Below are 25,463 nucleotides of genomic sequence, written 5' to 3'. Positions count from 1 at the left end.
ATGGCGGTCTTTTCTCCAAATTAAGATGTTGAGGAAAGAGTCTACCTAAGAGGAGACGTGACTGGATGTAAGATGTATGTGCTGCTGTATTCTCCTGTATTTTTTGTACCAATATATGTAATGTCCATCCACATATTTCTTTCATGGTAGGGTTGGCGGGGGGGCGACTTCAGGCGACACTGTACTTGTCCTGAATTCTAGGGCCTCCCATCCATCTACTACTAGATTATCTGTACTCAGAGAGTTATAACTGTGTTATCGGTGGTGTTACATAGGACTGAAGTTGACATCTACTACATTAAAGTGCAGAACATTATATAAATGTTTTACTAGGGTTCTCAGTGATGAAGGTTAGGGGATCGCAGCAGCCAGCTCTTTCTGACTGTTTAATATGAGGACTTGATATATTTCTGTTAGTTATAGTAATACTTATTTTGGATGGCATTTCAGAGCCATTTACTCTCTCTCTCTCTCTCTATATATATATATATATAGTTTACATTTTGATGAAATCACATAGAGAAATGTAAAGTCATTTACTGGTTGAAGGACCATGTATAGCTTCTTCACTTGGACCCAAGAAAGCTACTTCCATTTTTCAAAGGTCTTTACTAAGGATGGAGGAAAGGTCCATTACTATAGAACCAGATCAGATCAGCAGGTTTTGCATGTTACTATAATACTTCCCAGTTGAGTAATCAGAGTTCACATCATAAAGGTTAATTTGGGAAATTTTGCAATAATTACTTAGATGTGTAACACAAACAATATCCCATTGATTAATTATTTTCCTTGTTTGTGCAAGGCCACCCTCCACACCTAGGTTACCATTGCCTATATATTTATAAGAGCCTGGTACTCTAAGATACATTACAGCTCTCATATCTCTCGTAGAGATGAAGATGAATGGAATTCAAGCCTCCCTCCTGGGGCTCCTGGTTTGTGTTGTTGCCCTGAGAACATCATCAGCTCGTAAGTTTTGAAGAGTAAATGGTACATGTAGCGCTATTATAGAACAGATAGATATGATACATAATGTACAGTCTGTAGTATGCACACTGGGGTACATTAGGGCTGACATCTGAAATTATTCTGACCGTCCTAAAATGTATAACAGTTGGTGTTGTCTCCTTATGAAGCTCAGGGGACTTGGTCTCACTGGGTCAATTTATATTGGCGCCATATTGTCTTATTTTTAGCATCTCACTGTAGGAGAAGACAAAGTGAGACCTCATCCAATTATGTAGGGTCAGAGTATATCCTACTACTGCATCATATTTTAGAAGGTTAGGGATAATGACACTTTAACATACCTTTATGTAGAGCCAGGGACAGTGATCACTCAATATCGCTTTGTTGTGGCCTTCAATAATGATAATTCTTATGGCATTGTCATGGTTCAGCATCCAATAATACATTATGTAGGACCATGAGTTGTGATCCTTTAGCATCAAATTTTTCTAGGACCTCAGAGTGTGATCCTTAAGTATCACATTATGATCCTTTACCATCACATTTTTTTGGACCTTGAATTCTGTCATAAAGGGTTAACTGTTTAGCTGTGTGAATCATACTTTCACTTTGGGTCATCTAATTAACCTTATCTCTTAATTACTAAAAGGTCATAAACATGTATTTAAGCCACATTCTTATCAGTAAGATAAAAATGGTCAGAGATGAGGAGCTGTCAGTTGAGCTGCCTGATGGAAAACAGTAAAAATACAGAGCATAGAAACATAGAAACATAGAATGTGTTGGCAGATAAGAACCATTTGGCCCATCTAGTCTGCCCAATATACAAAATACTATGGATAGCCCCTGGCCCTATCTTATATGAAGGATGGCCTTATGCCTTTCCCATGCATGCTTAAACTCCTTCACTGTATTTGCAGCTACCACTTCTGCAGGAAGGCTATTCCATGCATCCACTACTCTCTACTTCCTGATATTACTTTTAAACCTTTGCCCCTCTAATTTAAAACTATGTCCTCTTGTAGCAGTTTTTCTTCTTTCAAATATTTTCTCCTCTTTTACCTTGTTGATTCCCTTTATGTATTTAAAAGTTTCTATCATATGCCCTCTGTCTCGTCTTTCTTCCAAGCTATACATGTTAAGGTCCTTTAATCTTTCCTGGTAAGTTTTATCCTGCAATCCATGTACCAGTTTAGTAGCTCTTCTCTGAACTGTCTCCAAAGTATCAATATCCTTCTGGAGATGAGTCCTGTCCCTGACTCATCTCACATACAGGACTCATCTCAGGGTAATTTGCATATGTATCAAATCGGTTTTTTTTCACAATAAAAGCACACAGAGCTATGGGGACTGGGTATTGCGGATGTGCTAGTGGCCATCTAGCAACCAATGTGCTCAGCTCTATACACAAAATCCCGGTGACAGGTTCCCTTTAACAGCATTTAGAGAACATTAGGAAAATTGCTTTACGGCAGCCAAATGGGCAATAGACACAGTGATCTGGAGGGGACCTCATTGGCTTCTATGGGATAGTTTTCTAGGCATGCTCTGTGGCCTGTGCAGAGGTCACTGTACAAGGAAAAAATAGATAAGATTTGACAATCACCTTTTGTGAATGGTGGATTCTGTCTATACAAAGAGGTGATACCATTACAGGCAGGATTAGAATGACAGATGAGCAGATAACTGCAGTAAAGTAATCTGTACAGACCAACAAGTGGCACCTAATGTTAGATTTAGTGGCCAGTCCAAAAATTGCAGGATTTTATGTTGTTTATATATAGATATTGACATGGAAAATGAAAAATAAAATCATCCATAATTCTTTAAAAATAAGTTAAATATAAGAAGGGGAGAGAGATTCCGATTTCTACATATTTTCGTAAGCATTAATGTTATTCAATTTTAAGAATTCATCTAGGGCTTTATTAAAAACGTTCACTGTTCCTGCTGTGACCACTCCCGGAGGTAGACTATTCCACAGATTCACAGTTCTTACAGTAAAGAAGCCTTGACGCCTCTGGAGACTGAACTTTTTTTTCTCCAGACGGAGGCAGTGCCTCCTTGTCTTTTATGTAGATTTTACATGGAAAATCTTTTCATCACAAATTGTTGTACAGCCCACTTATATATTTGTATAGGTTAATCATGCCCCACCTTAGACTCTCAAGACTAAATAAATGTAATAATTTTAATGTAATGTCCTACATTATGTACGACATTAGATTCTGAGCTAGTAGTATTGTTATAATATGAGGTCAGTGACACTTTTATTATGTTTCTATGTAATTGTTCACTGTGCAGTGCCCAGTCTGTGACCAAAACCAATATCTATCAGCAATAAATTTGTTATAAAGCCACTTATGCCAACGTTTTTATAAACGACCCTAATAATGACATTGCTATACATGCCATGTAAAGCCTTTTCATAAACCTGGCCGAAATAGCATTAAATCCTTATAAGAAATGTCTGCACTATAAATACGGTAGTTATTCATGGTATGCGTGAATTTGTAGTAGGGATCGACCGATTATCGGTTTTACCGATATTATCGGCCGATATTCAGGATTTTGACAGTTATTGGTATCGGCATCTATTTTGCCGATATTCCGATAACGTATAGGGGGAACACAGATCGCGCTGCTCAGCGCTCTCTGTGTTCCCTCAGCAGCACAGGGGAGAAGGAAGCAGTGTCTCCCTCCCCCTGTGATGCTGCCGCCAATGAGAGGAGAGAAGACAAGAGAAGGGGAGGGGCTGTGGCCACTGCGCCACCAATGATGTTGACTTACTCATTCATTCAAATTGAACAGGAGGCGGGAGCTGGCTGCAGAATCACATAGCCGGCTCCCGACCTCTATGAGCGGTAGCTGCGTTCTGTGGTAGTGGACCCCTCAGGTGCCGCGGATTGCAGCTACCGCTCATAGAGGTCGGGAGCCGGCTATGTGATTCTGCAGCCAGCTCCCGCCTCCTGTATATGAATAAATGAGAGATTTATGTTCATTGGTGGTGCAGTGTGGCCCCCCAAGCCACCCCGTATTAAAAACATTGGTGGCGCGTGAGTTAAATTATTATTATTATTTTTTTAACCCCTCAAGCCCTACTGTACTATGCATTCTGTATTAAGAATGCTATTATTTTCCCTTATAACCATGCTATAAGGGAAAATAATACAATCTTCACAACACCTAACCCAAACCGGAACTTCTGTGAAGAAGTCCGGGTTCGGGTCTGGGTACCAAACATGCCAATTTTTCTCACGCGCGTGCAAAACGCATTACAATGTTTTGCACCCGCACGGAAAAAAGGCAAACATGGAATGCAATCGCGCATTACAATGTTTTGCACCCGCACTGAAAAAACGCAAACATGGAATGCAATCGCAGTAAAAACTGACTTGTTTTAGTGTCAAAATCGCACCATTTTCCCACATGGCCTTAGGCCCCTTTCACACGGGCGAGATTTCCACGCGGGTGCAATGCGTGAGGTGAACGCATTGCACCCGCACTGAATCCGGACCCATTCACTTCTATGGGGCTGTGCTCATGAGCGGTAATTTTCACGCATCACTTGTGCGTTGCGCGAAAATCGCAGCATGCTCTATTTTGTGCGTTTTTCACGCAACGCAGGCAAGCAAGTGCGGATGCGGTGCGATTTTCACGCACGGTTGCATGGTTATAAGGGAAAATAATAGCATTCTTAATACAGAATGCATAGAACAATAGGGCTGGAGGGGTTAAAAAAAATTTAAAAAAATTTAACTCACCTTAATCCACTTGTTCGCACAGCCCGGCTTCTCTTCTGTCTTCATTTTTGCTGAGCACAGGAAAAGGACCTGTGTTGACGTCACTGCGCTCATAACATGGTCCGTCACATGATCCATCACCATGGTGATGGATCATGTGATGGACCATGTGATGAGCACAGTGACGTCACCACAGGTCCTTTACCCAGGTCCTGAAGAAAGAAGACAGAAGAGAAGCCGGGCTGCGCGAACAAGTAGATTAAGGTGAGTTAATTTGTTAACCCCCTTATTTAACCCCTCCAGCCCTATTGTACTATGCATTCTGTATTAAGAATGCTATTATTTTCCCTTATAACCATGTTATAAGGGAAAATAATACAATCTACACAGCACCTAACCCAAACGGGTTAACAAACCGGGTTTGGGCACCAAACATTCAGATTTTTCTCACGCGCGTGCAAAACGCATTACAATGTTTTGCACTCGCGCGGAAATATCGCGCATTTTCCGGCGACGCACCCGCATCTTATCCGGGCCAAAAACATGACGCCCGTGTGAATGAGGTCTTAGTGTTACTAGTTGGGGTTGTGTTTCTATACGCTCTTTCAATCAGTGCTGCGAGCGTAAGATTGTGTAGGCACAACACTCCCTTAGGGAATGGTAACACCCAGCTGTTAATTTATTCAGAAACTTTTAAAAGGAATAACAAAGGAACAGCAAAACAGAGTTATGAGGAAAGATTCTCCAGAATTAGGCCTCTTGCACACGAACGTGTGCTGCCCATGCCCCTGCTGCGGACCGCAAATTGCAAGTAAATGGGTCTGCATTCGTGATGCAGAATGCACACGGCCGGTGTCCCGTGTATTGCGGACCCACAATATGGCCACGGGGGACACACGGCCGTTTGAACAAGCCCATATCCTTATTTCATGAGGAATGCAAGTATTTTCTAAAACAGGACAGACAGTCCTCTTTAAAGCCTCAATTCCCATGAATAAGTAAGGCCAATAATAATTATCAGTCTCTATGGCAGACACTGAATTTTGGGTGAATCTGCTTTTGCGACCAGTTGTGAAAATGAATACTAAATAATGACATTAAGTAAACTGCTTTGTCTGTGACCTTTTTTCTAGAGATTGTGAAGCCGGGAGTGTGTCCTCCAGAGAGATTCTTTACTTCAATATATCATACAAAAACTAGAGACTGTGAAAATGACAATAATTGCCTAGGAAACAAAAAATGCTGCAAAGATAATGGATACACAATCTGTAAACCACCTGCTCAAGGTCAGTCTATGTGCATTATACAGCAATAAATGGCAAAGATCTATTTCGCAAAAAAATAAAATAAAATACATATATATATATATATATATATATATATATATATATAGAATGATGCAAATTCAGGGCAGCACACCTAGTAAAAAATGCTGGGTGCCAGCGGTGTCGACACTAGGTCCAAAAGTGTCAATAGACAAAGAAATAAATACACCGCAGCACATCCGTCTGGTGAAAAGTGGTGGGATCCTTTATTCACCCAGGTAGCTGGGTGAATAAAGGATCCCACCACTTTTCACCAGACGGATGTGCTGCGGTGTATTTATTTCTTTATATATATATATATATATATATATATATATATATATATATATACAGTGTATATATTAGAGATGAGCGAATCGAATCCCACGAACTGGAATTCGATCCGAATTTCAAGATAAATTCGATTCGCCTCGAAGCCGAATTTCCTCGTGCTTCATGTTAGCGAATCGATTTAACCTGAAATAGTGTAAAAATAAATAAATTCATACTTACCTCCTCTATTTGCTTGCGACGGGCCATCAGCCGCCATCTCGATTGAAGATCTCTGCTGAAATTCCATGTGCAGTGACGTATGACATTACCACACCGGCCGCCGTGATGACGTAATCTTGTGCTATGTAAGATTTCACTCCAGATCTTCAAGCAAGATGTCGGCGGCCGGCCCGTCACAAGCAAAATGAAGGCGTTAAATTTCATAAAAAAAAAAAATTATGTTAATTTTACACTGTTTTTGAACGCGGCATCTGAGGGGTACAATGACTGGTGGCGGCGCTATCACAGCTCCCTGTCATTGCACCCGCTACTTACAAAAAAATGTGCTTCGTGACGAAGTAATTTGTCACAAACCCAATTTTTGTTTTTTTATTAGGCGAATCAGCTGAATCGAACTTTTCAAAAATTCGCTCATCTCTAAAGATACAATATTTTCAACATACAATGGGCTTTTCTGACCCATTGTAAGTTGAAACCAGACCAAGGCTACTTTCATACTGGCGTTTTGGCTTTCCATTTGTGAGATCCGTTCAGGGCTCTCACAAGCGGTCCAAAACTGATAAGTTTTGCCCTAATGCATTCTGAATGGCAAAGGATCCTCTCAGAATGCATCAGTTTGCCTCCGTTCAGTCTCCATTCGCTTTGGAGGCTGATACCAAAACGCTGCTTGCAGTGCTTTGGTGTCCGTCTGACGAAACTGAGCCAAATGGATCCGTTCTGACACACAATGTAAGTCAATGGGGACGGATCAGTTTTCTATGACACAATCTGGCACAATAGAAAACTGATCCGTCCTCCATTGACTTTCAATTGTGTTCAAGACGGATTCGCAGTTCGCGGTAAGAGGCCGCCGGACTAAAAAGTCGGACATGCAGTACTTTTAGTCCGACGGCCTTTCGCCGTGCACTGCCGTGCTGCGCCGGGGCTCCGCCCCCGTCCCCATTATAGTCAGTGGGGACGGAGCGGCGGTCCGGCGGCACGGCAAAATAGCGGCAGGACAGATCCGACAAGGTGAACAGCCTGTCGGATCCGTCCTGCCGCTAGTGTGAAAGTAGCCTAACAATGATTCCCCTGAAAACCTTTTTTAATGAATTATGGCTACTTTATATTACATGACACATCGTGGTTTTTATGCAATATATTTGCTATCAAGGCCTGACAGTCTGTGAAGACAGATTCTTAACTCATTTGTTTCAAAAGCAGAAAAAGGAGAAAAGAACATAGTTCAAAGAAGCAATAAGAAGATAATAAACCATATAGATCACCTATGTCCACATTGTCCAAATACCACTGTACAATGCCTACAGTATGTAAACGTGTCATAGAGTGCCAAATAACAAAGCACCTAGACATTGTTGTAAATTGCTGCAAAATTTGGCACAATCTTGATAGCTTGTTGTCTTTTCTCACTGCAGGAGACAGTCTCAATACAAACTCTATGAGTCTGTCTTGATTCCGTCTCCTCTGTGTAAGTGCCTCTCTCTCCTTATTCTAGAGATCAGGCCCTAATCATCAAAACCTTTGATACGCTGCTATGACATATAAAAACATTTTTTTAAAGTGCGGGTAAAGGGGTTAAGTAATGGCCTATCCTCAGCATGGTTGATCGGTTATAACTCTGCAGCAAGCTCATGAGGAATTGGTGTAGACAGAGCATAGGAGTGGTAGTGACCCTGATGAGATGTATCACGGTGTACTCCCATAGGCCATTGATCCCTGGAGATTGGTGCAGTGAGAAAGTAGTTTGAAGAATTAGGCCAGGAGTAAACTTATAAAAGTCTCTTTTTACTGAGTGCAAAATATAACTTGTGGCACATTCAGCAGCAATAAATACAAAATATGGTGGCTGGTTGGATGGCAATAGGTTGGCACTAGCACACACTTGTGGATATTTGTGTCCACTGTAGTATGATGTTAGTGTTAGTCTGGCCTAGCGATGGTTTAGGTAGGTGGTGGTGTCTGAACTGTTGTCCCTCACCTTACAGCAGTGTCTGTAAAGCTGTATTTCGCTGTCTTGTTACACTGATGCTTTCTTGAAGCTGTGCTCTGGAATTTTGCAGATATCTCTGGTGTGTTGGTCTCACAAAGAAGTAAGATACAATTCCTGGGAGTAGAAGCTCTGACATGTGCCATCCTTACTTCCCCACTATCATAACAAGCACCCTCTTCTCCTCATCTCTTTCACTAGACTGGATCTCCCCCTCCTGGCAGGAAGTAGAACCAGCCCATTCCTACCAAGTGGGGAGTGACAGGGTAGTTATCGCTGCTCCCATTGATTGTCTGCTTCATTCTCTGGAGTTATAGCCAAAACGCAGATGGGCAGGGTGCAGTGTCGAACCCCTGTTGATCAGCTAGTCATAGCCTATCCTCAGGATAAGCCATCACTTATTAAAAGGTCCACAACCCCTTTAAGTTATGTGATTTTAGGTTGAAATGCACTTGGACATAAACAAAGCTTGGGGGTTAGCGATCATGTATTAGATTTGCATTTGTTTTTTTTGTAGTTGTAATTTTCTATGCTATGGAATTCACTTACTATGTCCATGATTCTTTCTGTGTGTACAGAGAGGGGTGGCACATGCCCTGAAAACCCCAATAAAACCACTAAGCGCTGTAATGATATGTGCACCTCTGACAGCGAGTGCGCTCCTGGAATTAAATGTTGCTTTAAGGGCTGTGGAAAGACCTGTCTGCCCTCTGTTGGAGGTAGGTTATACTTATATATATTTTTTTCATTTTATATACCCTTCCTTTTCATTCCGTTATCATTACTCACCCAGCAGTGATATATCTAGAATAATGATAAATGATCAGTATATTAGACACCATTATTAAGCAGAAGGTTGCAACTTGCAGGTGACTTCATGTAGACATTATGTAATTCCTAATGATACACACCTCAGCGGCAGCAAAAACCTCTTTGTCCAGAGGATGTGGAGGTTTCACTTCAATCACTGCTTGAATAACATGAAGTATTTTTCATACAGAAACAGCCAATGTCTGCCTAAAAGGAGAATCCAGCCCATCCCAAATAAACCTCAGCCCATGTCCATCATACCAACAACGAACACACACAAGACCACAGAAAACCACTTAAAAAGTACCTCAGAGGATTAAAATGCAGCACTTAACTTAAATGCTCCATTGCACCAACTGATTGTCATGAGACCTAAACGTCCCAGTAGCTCATATATAGAGATGAGAGAATTAAAAAAAAATTCGATTTGGCTGGTTCGTGGATTTTTTCGAAAAAGTTTGGTTCGATCCGAATTTATTCGCACCGAATCGGGTTAAAAAAACGGCTATTTCCTGGCTGCAGAGAGCCTTTATAGTGGTGTAGAACACTGAGCCTTGCAGTAACACGCATCGGGAGTCTGCTGTGGTACTGAAATAATACTGCGAGTCTGTATGATATGCAGATGACAGGTGTCGCTCTTAGAATCACTGCACACTTCACTTATCTGGGCAGTCACAGGGCCAAAACTGACCAAATAACTCAAGTATGAACTCAGCCTTACAGGTCGATGTTAGCGCCAAGAAGAAGCATACTCCTTTCACACCTTCATCAGCTGATTCCACATAGATGTCTACAGTACCTGTTCTATTAAATGCTTATACAAGTAGAGCCCCCCTGACAGAGTGGAGTGGGTGTCAGCAGTAAGTTTGTGTTGACGTCAATGATTATTTTGCCCTTCCTCTGATCCGTCAGAACACTAACCCACAAAAAACAGATCCTGTCTGTTGAGCATCCGCCTTCACTCGGTCAGCAATCCATCAGTATTGTTAAAGCCAAAAAAACAGGAGTGGACCCAAAACAGAGATAACATGTGAATGGAATACTTGCATGTCTTCTGTGTTTTGTACCCACTCCTGCTTTTGGCTACCAAATCACAAGTCAATTCTGATGGGACCATACAGGCCTTACAGCTGCTACACAGAGAGGATCCGTTGTGCGTCTCATTTTTACTTCCTTCTGACAGATCAGAAGAAGGGTCAAATAAATGATGATGTCAGCCAGGCCGAAAGGAGTGGCAAGGTAGTCTGGAGGTGGCAGCAGCATGAGGAGACCAAAGAGTGGCAAGGTGGCATAGTGTGGAGGTGGCAGCAGCATGAGGAGGCAACAGAGTTGCAAGGTGACATAGTGTGGAGGTGGCAGCAGCATCAGAAGACCACAGAGTGGCAAGGTGACATAGTGTGGAGGTGTCACAGTGGGGAGTGGGGGGAAACTCCCCACCGAACACCGAAGGTAAACGGGAATAGACACCCGGAAAATGGAGCAAGTAACCTCCTAAAGCATCCCTAATCCTCGCCCTGACTCCTATCCGTATGAGCGGACCCAGATGGTAGGAGGGCTCATACACAGGAACCTCGGGCCCTACTAACTCTAAAGATCCCTGGAATAGTGACAGCACTGAGATGACCTGTTCTTCCAAGACACAAATGAAAATACAAAAATACTGATCCCCTAGGGGACAGAGGGGGTAAAACTTAACATTTAATAATAATAATGTTAAAATGACTACGCTGTGTCACGGTAAGAACCAACAAGAACATAAATAGACAGCCCATATTGGGCCTAGACGAACATACACTGATTGGTGCCTATATATATGTATAAAAAGGAACGCTCTTACCCATCGATGGCTATGCAGGTTAATGATCAGGTATCTTCCAATATGATGAGCTTCAAGGAGACGGATATCCTTTATATACTGGAGATGAAAAGGATCCCAAGGATGGTGGTACCAATCAGGAACAATGCCAATGATTAACTTCAGCGTATATAGGACATGGGAGTGTAAGTCCCTAATGCACCCTTTCCAGGGGGAAGGGACTGAGAATACCCTGCCTATCTATACGAAGTACTTGCCCCGGTCCGGGTACCTTTCCCTGTTCCCGGGCAGTATCCCTAGTACACCCTATTGGAGGTAAACTCCTGCCACCCCACCCCTTTCCCAGCAGCCATGGCAGTGGAACGTGAGCGCAGAGGGCCCCCCTGGTCATACCTGCGAGAGGATGGACGATGGCGCAGATAGGCAGCGGCCAACTGACATAGGATGTCAATCTAGTAGTTCAGTTTGTCCTCCCTCTCAGCAGGTGTAAAAAAGGTCCCCCATTTTGGATCGTTGGCGAGGGATGGAGAGCTAGAATTCATCCCTCTGCCGAATGGTGACAATTTGGCTGTCACTGCGCAAGCAAGTAAGCATGCATTGGGCCATTTGTGCAAGTGACTCGGAGGGACTCCCTGCCTCCACCTGCACTGCATACTGCTACGGTGTGTCTGGGTCCTCTGCCTCATCTTCCTCATCGCCCTGTAGCTCCTCTGGCTGCTCCTGCTCCTCCTCTCCTGTCACTTGCTTGTCAAAACCACCCATTTCGCTACACATTGATTGTTCTCCAATGTCCTCCTTCTCCTCCTCCTCCAGTTCAGCCCCCACAGGGCTCATGTGGCCGTGAGATCTAGGCACCATGTCTCCAGTCCCCTGACCAGCCAGATTTACCAGCATCTGTTCCAGGACATGAAGCAGTGGAATGACATTGTTCATCCCGTAGTCCTGGCGACTGACAAATAACGTGGCCTCCTTAAAGGGCCTGAGCAAACGGCAGGTGTCATGCATGAGCTGCCACTGACTGACATCAAACAGGGGAGTACTCCTGTCCGCTTGGATCATCAAGAAATCGTTTATGGCCTTTCGTATAGTTGGTCCAACATATGGAGGGTGGCATTACAACAGGTGGAAAAGTAGCATATCAGCCTATGTCGGGGGATGCCGTTCTGCCGCTGCAGCTCAAAGAGGGTGTGCTTTGCAGTGTATGAGTGGCTGAAGTGCATGCAAAGTTTCCTGGCCATTTTTAGGATGTCTTGCAGATGGGTGGAAGACTTCAGGAACCGCTCGGCAACCAAACTGAACACGTGTGCCATGCAGGGCGCATGGCTCAGCCCTCCTTGACGCAGCACCGACACCATGTTCTTCCCGTTTTCGGTCACCATGGTTCCGATTTTGAGTTGTCACAGAGAAAGCCAGGATTCGATTTCTTGCTGAAGGACACGGAGCAGTTCGTCCCCTGTGTGACTTTGTTCGCTCAGGAAAAGGTGCAGAACAGCATGACACCGCCGTGCCCTGCACATGTGGTATGCTGGAGGGCCCCTGTGAATTGTCCCTGCAGTGGAGGCTAGGTACACGGTGGAGGATGAGGAGGCAGAGGCAGACATTGTCGCAGGACCAACGGCGTGGCAACGTGGAGGCGGAAGCGGCGTCACCTGGCCAAGTTGCTGGTCTGGCTATGAAGGAACCACATTCACTCAGTGGGCCGTAAAGGACATGTATTGTCCCTGACTGTAGTTACAGCTCCACACGTCGGCCCTGCCGTGCACTTTGGCAGACACAAACAGGCTCAAGGACCGGCCCACCTTCTGTTCTACATGTAGCTGGTGCCTTTTTGGCAAAGAAATGACAGCTTGGGACTCTTCATCTCGGCTCTGCACAAGCCATCAGTTTTCTGAAAGGTGCAGAGTCCACCACTTGGAAAGGGAGGGACTGCAGCACGAGCAACTTGGATAGGAGCACATTCAGCTTCTGGGCCATTGGATGAATGCATGCATACTGTTGTTTCTTGGCAATCACATCAGTGATCGATTGCTGACGGAATGACTCAGGAGGAGTAGGAGGGCAAGGAGCAGGAGCATCAGGACCAGCAGATGATGGGAAGGACAGACAGCTCCCTTCTGCTGAGGTGGTGGAACCCGGGTGCGTGCCACTGGGTGATGCAGCGGTTGCTGAGGCAGGCTGGACCACCACATCAGAGCCACGGTTCTCGCAGGCCACTTTATGGTGATCCTGCATGTGTTGAAGCAGGGCCGTGGTGCAAATATTGCCACGTGCCACATGGTGCCACTCTTCACCTTCTGCCCACAGATTCTACATATGGCCATGTTCACCTCCTCCGGTGGCTTCTCAAAAAACTGCCACACCGCCGAGTAGGTGATTTTACCCCCAACACTCCGAGCTGACTGACTGCTACCGACGCTGCTTCTATGAACCCCTGCATCACTACTTTCCGGGCAGGTAGGCTCCTGCGAAGCGGGTGGTCTACCCCCGGGCACGTTTGATGTCACGGCCATGGCTATGACCGTGACTCCTGAACCGCATGCGGTTGTCAGCGGTTCTCTTTGGTGTTCAATCACAGGTGAGGGCTGTGGTATTTGCCTCACCTGTGGTTGCCGCTGGCAACAGTGTGTATGGGCAGCGTAGCAGTCGGAGCTGTGCCATTGCAGCTTGCTACGTTGTGCATGCGGTTTTGTGTGATGTGTGTATGTGTGCACTTGTTGTTAGTTATTGTGTGCACTTTCCCTTTATGTATGTTTGTTTTCCCTTCTGTGTTACTGGAAGGGTTAACTTCCTTCCCAGTGTGTGTGTGATGTCACTGGGTGTGTCCAATCCTTGGGTGTGGCCACTTGGGCCTATAAAGACCCTCTCTCTTGCAGAGCTCAGTTGGTTGCTTCAGCATGCTTGCTGATAGCAGCCTCCTGTGTTTGTTCATCCGCCAGTGAGAGCCACCACTGTGGTCATAGTTCATAGTATAGGTTTTAGTTAAGGTTTTATGTATGCCTATCTCTTTATGTGTGTGTTGTAGCAAGTTTGTCTGTTGGGATTTTCATATGTGTTTGTGCAGCATAACGGTTCTGGATCCCTGTCTGTTTAGGGATCCAGTCAGCAGGGCTGTGGCAGGTTGGTGAATGTCTGTTCACCTGCCATTTCCGTATTGCTGTTTCTGTTCCCCTTTTCCCAACAGCTTGGCCATTGAGGCTCCTGCTCCTCCGTGTCAAAGAGGAGTAGGTTGCCTTACCCAGCTCCTACCTCAGGGATCTGCGGAGGGTAAGACAGGGCTCCGAGGTTCCTGCGCATGGGCCCTCCTACCTTAAAGGTCGGCCCATGCAGGTTAGGAGTTAGGGTCAGGGTAGGGACGCTGTAGGAGGTGACCTGCTCCCTGTCCTGTGGCTTCATGGCCGAGTAGCTACTTCAACACCTGGCTCCTCACGGCTGAGGGTTTCCCCCATCCTCAGCCGTGACAGTATGACCACAGAGGCTTCCCGCGTGGCATTCCCTCGAAAGAGGGTAAAGCATGCACCGCTATCTGCGGATGTGGTGCATGCGCGTTCTCCAGAGGGAGAGCGTTATGGGGCTCACCATTTACGGCGCGGTGAGTGGCATTCCCCGCCATTCCTCGCTCACCGTTGTCCGTGTTGGTGTCCCCTTTTGTTTGTCTTTCCCCTCCCACTGTTTTTTATGCCTCATCAACTTTCCCCTTTTGTTGTTGGGAGGGGCTTTGAGGGGTGGGAGTATGCTTCCCTCGAAAGAGGGTGTAGCATGTACCGCCGTCTGTGAAGGGGTACATGCGCGCTCTTCGGAGGGAGAGCGTTCTGGGGGTTTCGCCTCTGATGGCGCGGTGAGTGGCGTTTCCCCGCCATCCCTTCACCGTTGCCTCGTGTGGCGTCCCCCTGATTTTACTACACGTGGTGTGTGTCTGGTATGCGGTATGCATACCTTCGAAAGAGGGTGCAGCATGCAGTGCCATACCCTTGTGGTCTGCATGCGCGTTCTCCGGAGGGAGAGCGTTCCTGGGGGTTCTCCGTTAACGGCACGGTTGGTGGCTTATTCCCCGCCACCTTACCTTCCGTGTCCGTGTTGGGGATCCCTCGTCCCTCTCCATGTTCCCATCTCTGGTCGTCTGCTGGCAGCACTCCGTAAGTGGTCCGGCTGCGTGCTGGTTAGGAGTGTCTGCTGGCAGCGACTGGAGTGGGGACGGGAGTGGAGAGTCCCCTCGTCCATCTCTCTGTGGTTCTCCTCCCTGGGTCACTGGTGCGGGCTGCAGGCCTCGTCGGACTGGCTGTGTTGTGTGCTGGGAGAGGATGCAGCTGACAGTGACATTTTGGGAACCGTGTCTGAGAGTGGACGTCCCCTTCTCCCATCCCCTTGTGTGAGTCCCTCACGTTTTTTTTTTTTTTATTGGTGGGGGGGCTTTGAGGGGTGGGAGTGTCACGGCCATGGCTATGACCGTGACTCCTGAACCGCATGCGGTTGTCAGCGGTTCTCTTTGGTGTTCAATCACAGGTGAGGGCTGTGGTATTTGCCTCACCTGTGGTTGCCGCTGGCAACAGTGTGTATGGGCAGCGTAGCAGTCGGAGCTGTGCCATTGCAGCTTGCTACGTTGTGCATGCGGTTTTGTGTGATGTGTGTATGTGTGCACTTGTTGTTAGTTATTGTGTGCACTTTCCCTTTATGTATGTTTGTTTTCCCTTCTGTGTTACTGGAAGGGTTAACTTCCTTCCCAGTGTGTGTGTGATGTCACTGGGTGTGTCCAATCCTTGGGTGTGGCCACTTGGGCCTATAAAGACCCTCTCTCTTGCAGAGCTCAGTTGGTTGCTTCAGCATGCTTGCTGATAGCAGCCTCCTGTGTTTGTTCATCCGCCAGTGAGAGCCACCACTGTGGTCATAGTTCATAGTATAGGTTTTAGTTAAGGTTTTATGTATGCCTATCTCTTTATGTGTGTGTTGTAGCAAGTTTGTCTGTTGGGATTTTCATATGTGTTTGTGCAGCATAACGGTTCTGGATCCCTGTCTGTTTAGGGATCCAGTCAGCAGGGCTGTGGCAGGTTGGTGAATGTCTGTTCACCTGCCATTTCCGTATTGCTGTTTCTGTTCCCCTTTTCCCAACAGCTTGGCCATTGAGGCTCCTGCTCCTCCGTGTCAAGGAGGAGTAGGTTGCCTTACCCAGCTCCTACCTCAGGGATCTGCGGAGGGTAAGACAGGGCTCCGAGGTTCCGGCGCATGGGCCCTCCTACCTTAAAGGTCGGCCCATGCAGGTTAGGAGTTAGGGTCAGGGTAGGGACGCTGTAGGAGGTGACCTGCTCCCTGTCCTGTGGCTTCATGGCCGAGTAGCTACTTCAACACCTGGCTCCTCACGGCTGAGGGTTTCCCCCATCCTCAGCCGTGACATTTGACTTATGACCTCCTACTGATGCCACCCTGCTGACTCCCGGCCACGCTAGCTGTAACCTCCCCTACTGATCCCTGTTCTACATAAATTCTGTAGAATGATTCCTCCCTATCCTTTCCCTACACCTTAAAAAATCTTTCCCTGAACTTGTAAATCGTTTTTTTTAGCACAATGAAGTTTTTTCTACCACTGTCCCTAGAGCCTGTTGACGTCTCTCCCTGCACTAAGTACACTGGTAAATGTCAGAATCCAAGATGGCTGAGGCTATTTATAGGGCTGTGTCCTCATGTCCTCACATGTGCAGCAGCCATCGTGAGGAAATTCGGATTTGGTGCGAATCGAATAAAACCTGTAATTCAAATTGAATTCCACTTCGTCAACTTCGCTCATCTCTACTCATATACTCCAGCTCTTAACCCAGTGACAATGGCCCACCAGTGCCAGTCTAATGTGCCCCTAAAATTGGCAATGATGCTGCACATTGCTTGACACAATGCCCATTAAGTGCCAGACATATTGTCCCACCATATCAATCTGCATCTCTGCTGTCGGGTAACTACATGCCAACTAATAGGCATCCTGTTTATTACGGATTTAAAACCTGATGGCATCGCTCAATAGTCTGACAGTTCAACCTAACGCTTAGAGGAAGATTTATCTCAGGCCGCCTGCGTGCCAGAACTGAAATTTACACCTGGCGCCGGCCTCTACATAACTTCGTCGTATCCAGTGCTGGTCTAAATGTAAGCTTCCTTGCTGGCTTACATTTAGACCATTTTCTACGCCTGCCGGCCCGTACCCTTCCCCACCAAGCCCACTTTTATAGACCTGGCATGAACAGGGAAATAAATCGCAGATTGCAGCAGAAAATAATCTTTGCTCTGCAATCGGCGTGACAAATACACCTAATATAGGCATATTTCTGATAGTAAATGATCCCCATAGTGTGTAGATAAGCCAGTTTCAGTGTCGGACTGGGGTGCCTAGGGCCCACACTCAGGCAGGCAGCAAGATGGTGCAAGATGCTAGATTATGGGGCCCCTGCAGTGACTGCAAGAAGACAGGGGAAAGGGGGTCCTAGCTGGCCTGCTTCTGTCTCTACAACATATGTCAGCCGCCTGATGCATCTATAATAATAAACTGGGAAATGTGTTTGATAATCTTCCCAGTTTTTTATATGGAGGCAAAGGCTGGCTGAGATACCATATGCTGCGTACCTGTATGTAGTGCAGTCAGAGTACTTTGCCATGTGCCAGTAGTGCAGGGGGTGGAGGACTAGGGGATTCACCTTTCGATCAGCCTGAGCTTGGCCAGTTCACCACTTGCACCACTGAAATTGCACATCTGGCATCACAGCAAACATTTTAACAGCATTCAAAGTGAACCATTTAAAAACTTTAGCAGTGAACCACCGAGTGACTGCAGTACTTACCTCAGCATACATACCTCTCAAACCATGGAGAGGGTAAGGCTGGACCGGTATATGCAGAAAATTTTTCTGTGCCATCTTCCAGCCTTAGATCCCCATAACAGAAACCCAGAGTGCCGGAATCATATAAAACATTCTCTCAACTGCAACGGTTTCTTATTAATTGCTTCACTATATATCTTTGTCTCTGTTGCTGTGTTCTGATTTAGACTTTTTTTTGTAGAGAAAAAAGGTTCCTGCGGAATAAGGCCATCTTGTTTAATTGCGGAACGCCCATATTGTAATGGTGACTCTGGATGCCAGGGTGATGAAAAGTGTTGCCAACCAGTATGTACAGTAAAATGCATGAAGCCGCTGTAAGGTAAATAGTGATAGGCTTTAATAAGGTTGATATCAATGAGTCCGCAGTCTTCAGGGATAATGAGTCCTTGAATTCTCTCTGTATAACGATGCCAAACACACATATGTTGTCTAATATATGACGTGATCATGCAGGAGAAGGAATCATCTAAAAATATATAGCTTTATTAAAGACCGTACACAAAAAGGTCAAATCTAGGCTAAAAGCAATGCACACAATTAAAAGAAGGACGAAAGGGGACACCTAGTGGCAAAAGGACGTAAGGGCGGCCAGCAATATTCAAATAACACAGTAATGAAAGAGGCAAATAGACCTGGACAAGTATAAAACCATAAGAAGTTTTGTACGTAAATGATGATACTGGGCTCAAACCGGGATTAAACAGCTGGACGCCCTGAAGGGTTTCTCAGGGAGCTTTGTCTATTTTGATATGATTCCTTCTCTTGCTTGCATGATCGTAGTATGGTGTCTGCCTGTGTACATGCTTAAAGGGTTATCCCATGATTAATGCAAAAAATGAAAATCAGACATCATCGAGTAAATTACAATTTACAAGCTGCAGCAAAGCTGTGGGGGCGTGTAACAGCAAAGCCTGAGCTCTCCCTCATGAATATTTGTGGGTGTGAACAATCTGACCTTCCCCGCCCCCTGCTCTGCGCATCCTAGCTCACAAAGGCAGAAGATCTTCTAAGATCTAAGCTATATGACATCTATATGTATCTAAGCTCTATGGCAGCTATATGTATCTAAGCTCTATGGCAGCTATATGTATCTAAGCTCTATGGCAGCTATATGTATCTAAGCTATATGAAAGCTATGTCTATCTAAGCTCTATGGCAGCTATATGTATCTAAGCTATATGACAGCTATGTCTATCTAAGCTATATGACATCTATATGTATCTAAGCTCTATGGCAGCTATATGTATCTAAGCTATATGACAGCTATGTCTATCTAAGCTATATGACAGCTATATGTATCTATACTATATGGCAGTTATATGTATCTAAGCTATATGGCAGCTATGTCTATCTAAGCTCTATGGCAGATATATGTATCTAAGCTATATGACAGCTATGTCTATCTAAGCTATATGACATCTATATGTATCTAAGCTCTATGGCAGCTATATGTATCTAAGCTATATGACAGCTATATGTATCTAAGCTATATGACAGCTATGTCTAGCTAAGCTATATGACGGCTATATGTATCTAAGCTATATGACGGCTATATGTATCTAAGCTCTATGGCAGCTATATGTATCTAAGCTATATGACAGCTATGTGTATCTAAGCCAGGGGTGCACAACCTGCGGCCCGGGGGCCACATGCGGCCCTTGATACCATTCTGTGCGGCCCCCAACCATCTGGTAACAGACATGTATGCCTATGTCTTGTGGCTGCTCACATGCATTTCTTATGTATTCTCCCATTAGATGGGAGTCCTGGAGGTATAACTAGACATTTATGATATATAACTGTGTACAATCTGCAATAAATACAGTATTTCACTTGTTAATACCCCTTTAACTTTTATTTTCGGCCCTTGTTATTCCTTCAGTCTGACAATGTGGCCCCCACCCAGAAAACGTTGTGCACCCCTGATCTAAGCTATATGATGGCTATATGTATCTAAGCCACATGGCAGCTATATGTATTTAAGTTATATGATGGCTATATGTATCTAAGCTATATGACGGCTATATGGATCTAAGCTATATGACGGCTATATGGATCTAAGCTATATGACGGCTATATGTATCTAAGCTATATGACGGCTATATGTATCTAAGCTATATGACAGCTATATGTATCTAAGCTATATGACAGCTATATGTATCTAAGCTATATGACAGCCATATGTATCTAAGCTATATGACGGCTATATGTATCTAAGCCACATGGTAGCTATATGTATCTAAGCCATATGATGGCCATATGTATCTAAGCTATATCACAGCTATATGTATCTAAGGCCTCTTTCACACTTGCGTTGTCCGGATCCGGCGTGTACTCCACTTGCCGGAATTACACTCCGGATCCGGAAAAACGCAAGTGTACTGAAAGCATTTGAAGACGGAACCGTCTTCCAAATGCTTTCAGTGTTACTATGGCACCCAGGACGCTATTAAAGTCCTGGTTGCCATAGTAGGAGCGGGGAGCGGGGGAGCAGTATACTTACAGTCCGTGCGGCTCCCGGGGCGCTCCAGAATGACGTCAGAGCGCCCCATGCGCATGGATGACGTGATCCATGCGATCACGTGATCCATGCGCTTGGGGCGCCCTGACGTCACTCTGGAGCGCCCGGGGAGCCGCACGGACGGTAAGTACACTGCTCCCCCGCTCCCCGCTACACTTACCATGGCTGCCAGGACTTTAGCGTCCCGGCAGCCATGGTAACCACTCTGAAAAAGCTAAATGTCGGCTCCGGCAATGCGCCGAAACGACGTTTAGCTTAAGGCCGGATCCGGATCAATGCCTTCCAATGGGCATTAATTCCGGATCCGGCCTTGCGGCAAGTGTTCCGGATTTTTGGCCGGAGCAAAAAGCGCAGCATGCTGCGGTATTTTCTCCGGCCAACAAACGTTCCGTACCGGAACTGAAGACATCCTGATGCATCCTGAACGGATTACTCTCCATTCAGAATGCATTAGGATAATCCTTATCAGGATTCTTCCGGCATAGAGCCCCGACGACGGAACTCTATGCCGGAAGACAATAACGCAGGTGTGAAAGAGCCCTAAGCTATATTACAGCTATATGTATCTTTGCGGAATGGACTTGCGGACATACGGAATGCACACAGACAAGAATAGCACATGGTCATGGACATGTTCCATTTTTTTGCAGACCCATTAAAGTGAATGATTCCACATATGGGCTGCATAAAAAACGGAACGGAACCAGAAAAAAAATATGGTCGTGTGCATGAGACCCAATCCTGCAAAGCTGTGAATCGTTGAGCGGTACCGCCCACTTGACAATAACAAGAGCAGAGATATCTAATATATAAAGCTGAGTGTGTGTGTGTGTGTGTGTGTGTATGTCTGCTAAAGGAATCTGCACCGTCTCATTTACAATCACGAAATTTGGCACACAGGTACATCAGGTGTCTGGGAAGGTTTTAGTCTCAGCTCTCTAGGACGTACCGTTCCCGAGATATTCCCAAAAAATTCATTAGCCAATAGAAGCTCGCAGGTCCTCCAGCCTCCACATACAGTTTTACTCCAGGTTTCCATAACAACCCAGCCATTTATCTTCACTGCTGTAGGAGAGCTTTAAGGAAATCTGTCACCAGGATAATCGCTATTGCAGTAAAGCCATGGCCTAATAGCACTTAGTACCTTATTGTAAGATGTGCCTTTGTTCCAGCAACAGATGTTTTCATCCTCTGAAAATCCAGTTTATTTGGTATGCAAATGAGCCAGTTAGGTGCCCAGAGGGGCGTCACACTTCCAGTAAGGAGCCCAGACACGCCCCCTGCCACAATGTGTCCACCCTCAAAAGACTTAAAACCTCGCCCCCAGGTCCCACTAAGCCACGCCCCTTATCTGGTTAGGCCCCTTCCCACTCCTGAGCCAACGGGGATTGAAAAAAATGAAGGTAAGAATCAACTTTTGTCAGCTGCAGGGCTGGGAGGGAGGGTGACTTTCTCCCTGCAGCTTACACTCGACAGCACAGTGATGCTGTCTTAGAGTGAGCTGTTCAAAAGGACACGTCCCGATTCAGTTAGGCCACGCCCCCTCCCACTCCTCAGCTGACTGAGATTGAAAAAATGAAGTTAAAAATTAACTTCTAGGTCCCACTAAGCCACGCCCGATCTGGTTAGGCCATGCCCCCTCCACTCCTCAGCCGACGGGGATTGAAAAAATTAAGTTATAAATCAACTTCTGTCAGCTGCAGAGGTGGGAGAGAGGGTGACTTTCTCCCTCTAGCTCGCACTCAGACAGTACAGTGCTGTTGTCTTAGAGTGAGCTGTTCAAAAGGACACGCCCCCGATCCAGTAAAGGCCACTGTTAAGGGGACGGTCCACTGTGGAGGTCGCTGTCAAGGGGGTGGTATGCTGTGAAAGTCACGGTTAAAGGGGAAGGCTGCTGTAAAGGTCAACGTTAAGGAGTTGGGCTGCTGTGGAGGTCCAATATTAAGGGACGGGGCACTGTGGGGGGGTCAGTGTTAAGGGGTGGGGGCTCTGGAGGTTACTGTTTCGGGGGCGGAGTGCTGTACATGTCACTGTTATAATGGATAGGTTTGATATCTTTTAGCGACACACACAAACATTAAATGAAATAGATTAAATATACCCAAACGAAGCCGAGTCCTTCAGCTAGTAAATGTATAAATCTCAGGTTTTGCTGATTTTATTCCCCCAAAACTATGTATTAATCTGCTCAGATCCTCCTGCTCTATAACATGCTGTCCGCCGATTGCATGATCACGGTGACAGTTGTGCTTTAAATGTGTGCCAGTCAGCTTGCTATATCATTGATTGTACACTCTTTTTGGGCAATTATCTGCCAATGTGAAATGAATGGGTGAATATGCATTATTTATCATGACAGGTACCTACAGTATATGAATGTCCACCGGTGGGTTTTGACAAGAGCCGTCTGATCATTCTCATTTATTTACCGTCTGGTAAATGTCCAGAGGTATCTGCGGAGCCACAAGAGAAGGGAAACCCGTGTAAACTGACTATGAGGCTACATGCAAACGGAATTTGCTTTCCACAATTTGCGGAACGGAACGGGCGGCCCATTGTAGAAATGCCTATTCTTGTCCGCAAAACGGACAAGAATAGAACATGTTATATTTTTTTGGCGGGGCCACGGAACGGAGCAACGGATGCGGACAGCACACGGAGTGCTGTCCGCATCTTTTGCGGCCCCATTGAAGTGAATGGGTCCACACCCGAGCCGCCAAAACTGCGGCTCGGATGCAGACCAGAACTACGGTCGTGTGCATGAGGTCTGACTGTGAGGGTGATAAGTGCTGCAGTACAGTCTGCACTACTCCGTTGTATGGTAAGCCTTTAACTAACTATATCTGGAGTAGTAAACCTGACTGAGTCAAATTGAAGGACAGTGTTAAAGGGGATATCCAGAATTAGTGTCCCTCTTGTCATTGAGCCGTGTCTGTGTTTCAAGTGTTATGTGACTGAGCTGCATGGCCAAGTAAAAACCATTGAGAAGAGCTGTTTCTGGGGGGAAAAAAGCAGACCTTCTTTCGAATCCCCCAAAAAGGTCTTTAAAGGAGGTTTCTGGGAATCATATATTTATGACCAATGCTCAGCATAGGTCACCATTATCTCATGCCACCCCCACCGATCAGCATTTTGAACAGGCTGCGGGGCTCCGAGTGCTGTGGCCTTTTCACAGCTAAGCAAGCACATTGTGTCATGGCTGTGCTTGGTATTGCAGCTCAGCCCCATTCATTTGAGTAGGACTGAGCTGCACATGGTCCATGTGACAGGTGAACATGACGTTGCTGGCCTCTTCCAACAGCTGATCGGTGAGCATGCCTTGAGTCGAATCCTGGGGATAGCTCCTTAATATAGGAGGCCTGGAAATGACTTTAATGAGATCAAGCACAATACTCGTAATGGCCGTGACAACAGTTTTTCTTGTTAGTATCTTCATGATTTCTCTCTAGGCACGCCCAATCCTTTTCCCCCGCATCTGTTGTCTGAGGAGACTTGGATCTCTCCCATACACAGCTGGTCCTGCTAGAATTAAGGGGTTTGGTGCACATTAACGTAAAGTGCAATTTTACGAAAATATCAAAATAAGGGTTCATTCAGACGACCGTATGAATGGGTCAGCATCCGTTTCGCAATCTTGCGGAATTGGTGCGGACCCATTCATTTCAATGGGACCGCAAAAGATGTGGACAGTGCACCGTGGGCTATTCGCATCCGTGGTTACGTTCCGTGGCCCCACAAAAAATAGATAGCGCATGTCCTATTCTAGTCCGCAATTGCAGACAAGAATAGGCATTTTCTATCATAGTGGCGGCCATGTGCAGTTCGCAAATTGCGGAACGCACACGGGCCGGTATCCGTGTTTGGCAGATCCCCAATTTGCAGATCGCAAAACACTATGGTCGTCTGAATGAGCCCTAAGTGTTTTAAGGGACTGACTGTTCAGCAAACTGTAGGCCATGGAGAGATGACATGACAAATGACAATAAGTTATTTAGTGTTAAATGGTAATTCTTATCTGGACATTATGACATATCCACAGGCCCCCTCCCCAGTTGTGAGGCCCTGTTCACATGGGCAAGTGGCCACACGTACATAGCTTTCTTCATTAACTTTTATGGGAGGCCATGGCTTCCTCGACCAGCTGATTACTAGGGGTGTCAGGAGTTAAACCCTTGCCAATCTCATATTGATGACCTATCCTTAGGATAAATCACCAATAGCAAAATCCCGGAAAACCCTTTAAAATGTGATTAGATAAAATGGCAATGGACTCTTAGTTATATGTTGAGATGTACACTACATACTGAATGTGTATTATGCTTAATGGTAAAATGTAGGTTTTACATAATTTTACTTTCCTATTTTTCCCTAGATTAAGGCCAGGACAATGGACCAAGGACATATACATCCTATTACACCAAGACATACAATGCTTCTTCTTTTTGCTTTCATCCATCTGTTAATATGGACTTCATAAGTATCATTATAAAGGGGTTGTCTGATTTAGAATACCCAATGCTTGTTTCTGCCCATAGTTATATATTGTCTATTATCAACTTTACTATTGGCCCTCAAGATACGTACAATGAGAGTTATTGCAAATTTTACTTGTCTGTCTTGTTAGTAAATTTGCAATAAAGGAAAATATAAAAAAAATGTCATGTTCTGTCAGTTACCATAAAGAAGACGTGGGTATTGCAATAGAAACAAAAACTTTGGCAAGACAAAAGCATCAATAACATTCTGATTTAGGCATGACATGAGGATCAAATAATGTGAACCATTCAAAGGGCGGGTTTGCATTGGTGTTATGGTGTTATGTTATGTTATTCCGTTATAGGTTCTGTTATAACAGAGTTATAATGGAACATAACAGAATTTTAAGACTGAAAGCAAAACAGAAGCCTTTAAGAGGCATTCCGCATTGCTCTGTCCTAATA

The 25,463-nt window shown here is 45.3% G+C and overlaps 1 protein-coding gene across 1 annotated transcript; it reads left to right on the top strand.

Annotated features, from left to right (window-relative positions):
- The first annotated feature begins 808 nt into the window (after window positions 1-808).
- On the top strand, window positions 809-25,169 carry LOC121004047 (WAP four-disulfide core domain protein 3-like). Its single transcript, XM_040436086.1, has 5 exons — window positions 809-972; window positions 5,849-6,001; window positions 9,098-9,238; window positions 18,184-18,321; window positions 24,896-25,169. Exons 1-4 carry the CDS (start codon window positions 897-899, stop codon window positions 18,318-18,320), a joined length of 507 nt encoding a protein of 168 aa, XP_040292020.1. The 5' UTR covers window positions 809-896; the 3' UTR covers window position 18,321; window positions 24,896-25,169.
- The last annotated feature ends 294 nt before the right edge of the window (window positions 25,170-25,463 follow it).

The sequence above is a fragment of the Bufo bufo genome, chromosome 6 (genome assembly GCF_905171765.1).
Source record: "Bufo bufo chromosome 6, aBufBuf1.1, whole genome shotgun sequence".
Lineage (NCBI taxonomy): Eukaryota > Metazoa > Chordata > Amphibia > Anura > Bufonidae > Bufo > Bufo bufo.
The sequence above is the reverse complement of the archived record's forward strand: the minus strand, read 5'-3'. Positions and strand labels throughout refer to the sequence as shown.